The following is a 9,528-nucleotide window of genomic DNA, read 5'->3' as shown; positions in this document are numbered from 1 at the left end:
CAGAAAGAAGAAATGATACTCTGACTCACCACTGAGCCACTGGGGGTCGGACAGAAAGAAGAAATGATACTCAGACTCACCACTGAGCCACTGGAGGCCGGACAGAAAGAAGAAATGATACTCAGACTCACCACTGAGCCACTGGGGGCCGGACAGAAAGAAGAAATGATACTCAGACTCACCACTGAGCCACTGGGAGCCGGACAGAAAGAAGAAGAAATGATAATTATTTACCGAATCATGAAATACTTTGTAGAAAGAGAGGTTAACGATTCTATGTTCGACTTCTGTATGTAAGAGGTCAGTTATAATCTGGTTATATCCGCCAACGTTAAGTAGAAACAGGTACGCTGAATTAAGTTATTCAAATATATATATAATGATAATTGTTTTGGGGGTGTAAGTAATGAATTGGTTTTGTTTTTGCCTAAAGTACACGTTTACTAGAAAACAAATGAAAGTTTCGATTAAAACAAATACTTTACATAGAAATAAACCTCCTTATCTAAAGTTACAGTTTGAACCTGCATTATAGACTTCATTGTTTAATCGTTATAAAAACACAGCAGACCAGTGAGTATACAACACTCCTGGGAAACATACCCTTCACTAGGTAAGGATAACTATAAAGCTTTTTCATTGTTACACAGTTTTTCCTAAACCTAGTTTTTCAGGACTTTTGTAAACAAACATACGAGAGATGGTGTGTGTCTTTTGTTTTAGCATAAAGCTACAAAATGGGCTGTCCACCGGATTTAAACCCCGGATTTAAAAGTTATTAGTGCGTAAACTTATTTCTGATTAACACAAATAACGTTGTATAGTCTAGTGGTTCTCATTATGGGTCAGCGAGACCTGAGAGAGGACTCATCACGTGTAGAAATATTCTATTTAAAACTTCACTGACACCGAACAAAACACTATTTCCAGCGACAATTTTATTTCTTGTAGAATGTTGCTTATTCTTGAAAGTTAGGTACCCCAGGGTGGCTGTTGTTTGAATTTCTATTAAATTAATAGGTGGAATCCTCAGCTAACGTGACTAAGGTTTTGGAAGCCTAAAGCTAAAACATTTTTTTGGAAAACCGTGATTTTCTTCAAAAAAGTATACATATTAAAAGCGTATAGAAAATACATCGAAATAATACAATACTTTAGACTTTGATTCGCCTGTGTTTCAAACTTTAAAGCTGGTTCTATTGTAACTCAAACCGTTTCGGTTTCAAAGACTGTGGATCGAAAGAGAAATGTATTTGTGCTAAATCGAAGCGAATATTTTTAAATTACAGATGTTCCTTGAGTTACGTTTCTAATAGTAACATAAAGATGTTTTCAAAGTTTCTCTAACACTGTGTAATTTTGTAGTTAATGCGTTTTGTCATGCTATGATAACGGTAACAGCCTTGCCCACCTATAAACACATACCTTTAAATATAACAGCTTGTTCATTGTACAGAACGAAACGATTAGCATACATATTTAGAAGTAACGTGACTAACATGCAAATTTGTTTGACTAACAGGTATAAAAGTTAAGAAAGGACCGCGTTTGAAAGGACCACAGTAATGTTTTCATTTTGTAAAACATCCTTTCGTTGGAAAGCAACGTTCTTCCAAAAGCTGTTATTTCACTTGTCATATCTTGTTTTATTTGCAGGTTTCGTCTACAGTTTAATTACCGTGTTGAACCGTTCCTTGCCATACCCGACGATAACAGAAGTTAGATATGAATCGTTAGATAAACAACCTTTTCCTGCAATGACCATCTGCAGCACAGAAGAGTAAGTTATTTTTCTTTAGATCACCACAGTGTAACGATGAAACATTGGAACTACTAGAATTACTTTACAATGATAGAGTTTTTAGAAAGTCTTAACTTTCTGCTAGCCCTGAATTACAGACCATTGGTTTAGGTAACATAATATTTTATTTAACGCGTTGATTAATTTGTCTTTTCCAATTTTTTTATGTTAAAGACGTTCTAGGTATTGACTAGTGATGCAGTGCTTAAGTTATTAATTTTATTTTCAAATTGCACTGACAGCTAGTACAATGAGACATGTTTTGACACCAAAGTGTTATCATAAGCCACACACGACTGTTTTGTGAAACTAAAGGCTTCATACATATAGTATTGATAGTTACCTGACTCAACTATTCGTAAACATGTATTCAGATCCTGTAACATTTCCTGTTGTCAACATCTGTTTATGTGCAGGATTACATTACGTTTCCGTTGCTAGAAAAATATTACAATACGTAGAGAAATAAAACTAATTTATTTACAAAATTACGAACATTATATCCGTGTAGATAAACTTACTGCAGAAAGTAATGGCTCATCTAGGGATTTTTCTAAACAAGGAAGAACAACAGGAAATATATAACATCTATTCACCTAAAACAAAATATTTCGGTCTAAGATTCTTTTCTTTTTCAATGATGTTAGCCTAATTTTTAATTTCTGATCAAAGTAATTGGTTTCTTACAGTTAGGAATGTCTTTTATTAAAATAATTACGTATGTACGTTTCGTATAAGTGTAGTTTCGAAAAGAGAAATCTGGAAAACTGCATTTTATTTTTGGATAATAAATGAAGACATATGAAATTTGGGTTAAATTTTTTTTAACTGGTTTCGTCCATTTAATACATAGAAGCATTATAAAATGAATATTGTTACGTCTCCGTTTGTTAATTAATTTTCCGTAACTTCGTTCCGACGAAACTTTAACGACACAAGTCCTTACTTAATAAAACTGATTTATTCTTTTTGAATATAACTTTACCGATACACTTATTTTCAACAGTCGCTCTTTTACAAACGTTTTAACAACGAACGTTAACTTCAACAATACTTCCTGACTGCAGTTCAATTACTCACTACCTACACACACATTCTTCCCGTCAAGTTGTGACCATCTTATATATACCAGGCTACCCTATATCTAGTAATCTCCCGACAATTTACGAAGGTACAAGATATTTCCAGAAAGCAGGGGGCGTGACACTAGTCACGTGACCTCGCTGATGCAACAATCTAAATAGATTTCGTAATGATCTGCTTGAATCAATTAAGTTTATTGTATAACCGAACCGTATGATGGTCATACATGTCAAGTTAAATTTGTTCAACAAGTTTGACAGCCACTCCAAAAATAAAAGACGCAAATGAAACACTTAAATACATTAATGGATTCCCTACCAATTGCAGATAAAGATCTCTAAAACTAGATATTTGCTAAAAGGCTTAAAATAATATTACGATTTTTATATGGTATTTATGAACAGAAAATAGGTTTGTTTAAACCGAATTAAAGAAATCCGAGTATTTGATCGCTTTGAAAGGTAAGAAAACAAAACAACAATCGTTATCATCTTTTAGCCTGAAATCAGAACTAGCATATTTGTAGCACTTAAGGTTATAGGAAGTGGTCTCTATAATACGTGATATTAAACATCTCAGAAGATGTAGAGTCGATTCTTCATCCAGCAATGATTATTCCTGCCAACATCATACTTCCATTACTACTAAATACATCACGTATGAAAATGTTGTGGAATCTGGTTCGAGATTATTTTTCTGGCTGTAGAATAAATCACGATTCATATGTAAAAAGAAAATCACTTCACATTCTGTTGGTCCAGTGGATACGTTCTTTGTAGAGTCGAATAATGATGTATGAGATAATAATGAGAAAAAAGTGAGAAAAGAATGACACTTCAAATAATGGCTCCAGTAATAAAAACTGATAAAAAATGTACATGATAATTTGTTGTTTGTTGTTGTTTGAAGTTAAGTACAAAGCTACAGAATGGGCTATCTGTGCTCTACCCACTACGGGTATCGAAACCTGGTTTCTAGCGCTGTGAGTCCGCAAACATACCGCTCTGCCACTGGGTGGCTACTTGATAATGGGAAGTAGAAAGAAGGTTTGATTAAACCTTGGTAAAACAATAAATTACGCCGTAAAACCTATACTGTTCTTATTTTAAAGAAGAAATTGAACCATTATTATTAGAACTATTTTAGTGATACCGTTATAATTAGAACCATTTTAGAGGTACCGTTATAATTAGAACCATTTTAGTGATACCGTTATAATTAGAACTATTTTAGTGATACGTTATAATTAGAACCATTTTAGTGGTGCCATTATTATTAGAACTATTTTAGTGATACCGTTATAATTAGAACCATTTTAGAGGTACCATTATAATTAGAACCATTTTAGTGGTACCATTATTATTAGAACTATTTTAGTGATACCATTATTATTAGAACCATTTTAGTGGTACCATTATTATTAGAACCATTTTAGTGATACCATTATTATTAGAACCATTTTAAAGGTACCATTATTATTAGAACTATTTTTAGTGATACCGTTATTATTAGAACCATTTTTTCTAGGATATTTAGCGCCATTGCAAGGGAGGCGTTTTTTACCGTTCTATGAGTAAACACAGTTTATTTGGTTTAGTATTAGAGAAACTAGTGCAGTTAGCTTCTGACGAGTAGTTATAAAATAGTACTACTACCACTTAATTCCTTACCCAGAAAAATGATCTTATCCATCCAGAAATTGAAGAGCAACAAATCTCACGTACAGATATATCTTGGCTAGAAACGTACTTCTTATTGAAGTACATATGAACTAATGAAACCAATTAATATATGTAATTTTTATAACCATTCCGCAGTCGAAAGTGCGGAGTGCGTAGGGCAACACATTAGTTTTTAAGCCACGTACAGCGGTGGAAAAAGTGAGATGTTAATAAAGGAATCAGACTTTGAGAAGTTACTGTATATTTCTTACAATACTTTGTTGTTTGTTTGTAGTTAAGCACAAAGCTATACAATGAGCTCTCTGTGCTGTTCCTATCGCGCGTATCGAAACCCGGTTTTTAGCGTTATAAGTCTTCAGACTTACCGCCGAGAGTTCTCCGGTGGAACAGTGGTAAGTTTACGGACTTACAGAGCTAAAATGATGGGTTTGATCCCCAACTGTGAACACAACAGATAGCCCAATGTGACTTTTCTCTAAAGCAAACAAACAAGCATTCTCTTATAAACAAAGTTAAAGCATGTGCGAAATAAATCAACCTAGTGAAATTATCGTCAAAGGTAAGTTAAAAAGAAATGAATAAAATATCGATTAAATTTGCAAAAGTTGTCTTTCACTATTGTTCCTTTTTTTGATCAAATTTGATGTGTAAAAACAAAACAAAATCCTATTGGATGCTAATAGATTAAAGAGTGACTATATTTATAATATATATATATACATCTGAAAGTAAGTAGATTGTTATGAATAGCGTTTAGAGAATAACTAAATATACATAAAGAACTATTTACAGTTTGGTAAAACACGCTTTTTATAATATCAAACGTATTTCAACTATGTCCTAAAGTAACTATACAGGTGGAAACGTTTTAGCGATGACAATAGTATGAATTGATCACCGCCTGTAGTGTTATTTCCTGTATTGTAATGGTGTTAAATGATCGTCGTTTACAGAACACTACATATTGTTTGGTTGTAATGGTGTTAAGTGATCAATGTTTACAGAGTACTACATATTGTTTGGTTGTAATGGTGTTAAATGATCATCGTCTACAGAGTACTATATATATATTGTTTGGTTGTCATGGTGTTAAATGATCATCGTCTACAGAGTACTATATATTGTTTGGTTGTCATGGTGTTAAATGATTGTCGTCAACAGAGTACTATATATTGTTTGGTTCTAATGGTGTTAAATGATTGTCGTCAACAGAGTACTACATATTGTTTGGTTGTAATGGTGTTAAATGATCAATGTTTACAGAGTGTCATAGACCAACATTGTTGAAAGTACCTTTTGTTCACGTGATCACGGGTTTTCAAATAAACTTTATTTTATCCAACTGTTTTGCCAAGTTATACGGCTCAACACGAGCCCTCGGTTGTCAGAAGTATTTCACTTATCATAACAGATCTAATATATCACGAGAGAGAAATGTTAATAACGAACTTTATATAGCTACGAAGCTCTTCTTTAATGAATGTTTTCTTCTCCTTTTCAGTTTTAACAGATCTGAAGCATGTGTGTATAGCGACTTTGTCTGTCCCGATCTGTCTCCCGACGATCTGGTAAAGTATTCTTTTATATTACGATTTTCTTGAGGAGAAAGTCGAAAATTAAATCGAATGACGTCAAATTACTTAAATCAACAGTATGCTGATCTCTGTGCCTTATCATAAGTACTCAATAAATTGTTAAAACAAACTAGCGTGGTCTGTAAAACTTTCACATTTCTGCGTTTTTGAACAAAATGGTTAGTTTAAAAGTCGAGTACTTTATGTATATTACTTTAGTTGTTCTTAAGCTCATTTACTGGACACTCACTTTTCGTGAGAAATATGTTTTGGAATTTGCGCATCTTAAGGCCTCAGCAGTCTATGTATATCATGATCAAACGTGTTTACTTGAAATTTTCTCATATCTTATAGTCTTCATATACAAGGGAAAAATGAGTCACTTCGATAATCTGTAAAGTGAACACAAGTTTACTTGTTTGCTTTAGAATTCTGGGCAAAGATACACAAGGGCTAACTGCCCATAGCAATCTCATATTTTGAACTGAGACTAGTGAAAAGAAATAAGCACCAACTCTTGCGCTACTCCGATCAGTTTTTGAGACTTGACTGTCGCGGTTATAACGCATCCACCCACCAAATTGCGAAGTCGCAATTCGCCGAGAAAAGAGTGCGAACCACGAATCGTAGAATTCACGGTCTGGGCACGTTAACCATTGGGCTACTCTCAACTCATTATTCCTTCTAGAATGGCAAGTGGCATTCAGTAAAACATTAAATACTTTCCAATACTTTACCTGTTATTTTTGTACTGCTACGAGTAAAGCTATGTGTTTCGCTAAGTTTATTCAGCTATTTTGAACATTTAAATTTTGTTTGTTTGTTTGTATATTGTTAAGCATAAAGCTACACAATGCGATATCTTTCCTCTGACCAGCGCGTGCATCAGAACCCGATTTTTGGCGTGAAAAACCCTTAGAGATTACCCCTGAGCTTATTTGCTGTAAGTTGTGGAATAAGCTGTTAAGCTTAGTTTAATTTAGTTTGAATTTTGCTCAAAGCTACTCGAGGGCTATCTGCGCTAGCCGTCCCTAATTCAACAGTGGTATACTAGAGACAAGGCAGCTCCGCCAACTCTTCGGCTTCCCAACGAATAGTGGGATTGGTCGCCACATTATAACGCCCCCAAGGCTGAAAGGGCAAGCATGCTCAGTGACGGAAATTCGAACCCGCGACCAGTTAGAATAAACATAATCAGTTTCATTCATCTATTCATAATATTCTCCATTCTTGCAATATGAAGACTTTATCGGCAATTCTTCTTTTTTTTTCAGAAAAAAAAGTAATATGTTAATACCGTTTTATTACCAATAGCAAACTGTGGCCAAAATTGAATTTCTGAGGCGACAAGCTATAATATTGGCCGAAGACATCCATCTAGAAGAATTTGGATTTCTGTTCAAGAATATGATAAAATTTTGTAAATTGGGCGTTCAAGTCAAATGCAGGTGAGTCAGAAAACAAGTAATGGAACTTTCTTCATGTTCTCAGCCAATCAGGAACTCGATAAATATTGATCTTTTCAAAATACAAAAATGTGATATCCTGAAACCCACACACATTCAAGCTCATTATTAGCCATCTCAAGAATGTGAAGCACACACTTATCATACTAGCTCATTATTAGCCATCTCAAGAATGTGAAGCACACACTTATCATGCTAGTTCATTATTAGCCATCTCAAGAATATGAAGCACACACTTATCATACTAGCTCATTATTAGCCATCACAAAAAAGAAACCTAATTGCGAGTATTTGGGTTTGTAGTACTAGTGATCTCCACAATATATTTTTGTTACACCTTCTTTGTCTTTCGAGTTCTTTCATCTTATCTTCCTTAAAGGGACGACTTGTACTCTTGGGTAGTTCAATAGAAGAACAATGACATCGTTATTCAGGGGTCCCAAGCCCAGGGCTTGAGTCACTTTATGGTTAATAGCTTTTGACCCAAAAATATTTAAAGTGGGGTGTTGCTGTTGTTGTTTGTTATTAAGCACAAAGCTACACAAAGGGCTATCTGTGCTGTGCCCACCACGGGTATCGAAACCCGGTTTCGAGCGGTATAAGTCTGCAGACTGAGAGGGGGGCTTAAAGTAAGAAATAACTTTTATTTGTTTCATATTTTTCACTTTCCGATGAGAATTAAAGCTTAAGTAAAAAACAACAACAACAACAACAGTCGATTAGCTAAATATTAATGTAAGAACGCAAAAATTGTCGAATAATTATAAGTGTTTTTTAAAATGTACTTTTTTGACAAAATTATCTGTTGTATATTTTCTAATTTCCATGAGAATTAAAGCTTATAGCAAAAAACAATATATTAATTAAATATTAATGGAAGTACATTAAAACCATTGTTTATAATAATTCTTATTGTAAATGCATTTTCAACAAAACTGTTGGGGGGGGGGGATAAAATGTTGCACTTGACGACATTTCATTGAATCTCGATAAGATCGTTTAATCAACCTACACACAAAAACAACACACACTAACATCCTTAATCAACCTACACACAAAAAACACACACTAACATCTTTAATAAACCTACACACACACACAAACACACTAACATCTTTAATAAACCTACACACACACAAACACACTAACATCTTTAATAAACCTACATATAAAAACACACAACAACATCCTCAATCAACCTACACACAAAAACACACACTAAAATCCTTAATCAACCTACACACAAAACACACACTAACATCCTTAATAAACCTACACACACAAAAACACGCTAACATCTTTAATAAACTTACACACAAAAACACACACACTAAAATCCTTAATCAGCCTAAACACAGAAACACACACTGAAATCCTTAATCAACCTACACACAGAAACACACACTAAAATCCTTAATCAGCCTAAACACAGAAACACACACTGAAATCCTTAATCAGCCTACACACAGAAACACACACTAAAATCCTTAATCAGCCTAAACACAGAAACACACACTGAAATCCTTAATCAACCTACACACACTAACATCTTTAATAAACCTACATATAAAAACACACAACAACAACTTTAATAAACCTACACACAAAAACACACACTAAAATCCTTAATCAACCTACACAAACTAACATCTTTAATAAACCTACATATAAAAACACACAACAACAACTTTAATAAACCTACACACAAAAACACACACTAAAATCCTTAATCAACCTACACACACTAACATCTTTAATAAACCTACATATAAAAACACACAACAACAACTTTAATAAACCTACACACAAAAACACACACTAAAATCCTTAATCAACCTACACACACTAACATCTTTAATAAACCTACATATAAAAACACACAACAACAACTTTAATAAACCTACACACAAAAACACACACTA

At 33.8% G+C, this 9,528-nt stretch overlaps 1 protein-coding gene across 1 annotated transcript in view; it reads left to right on the top strand.

Annotated features, from left to right (window-relative positions):
- The window catches only part of LOC111088387, a 17,390-nt gene that overhangs the window by 3,236 nt on the left and 4,626 nt on the right, over positions 1-9,528 (top strand). The window contains exons 2-4 of the mRNA XM_022398348.1: positions 1,657-1,780; positions 6,068-6,134; positions 7,455-7,588. Of these exons, the coding sequence (XP_022254056.1) occupies positions 1,657-1,780; positions 6,068-6,134; positions 7,455-7,588 (325 nt within the window). The remainder of the gene's footprint in view (positions 1-1,656; positions 1,781-6,067; positions 6,135-7,454; positions 7,589-9,528) is intronic.

This window comes from Limulus polyphemus, unplaced genomic scaffold (assembly GCF_000517525.1).
Source record: "Limulus polyphemus unplaced genomic scaffold, Limulus_polyphemus-2.1.2 Scaffold3658, whole genome shotgun sequence".
Lineage (NCBI taxonomy): Eukaryota > Metazoa > Arthropoda > Merostomata > Xiphosura > Limulidae > Limulus > Limulus polyphemus.
This window is presented reverse-complemented; position numbering and strand designations above follow the sequence as displayed.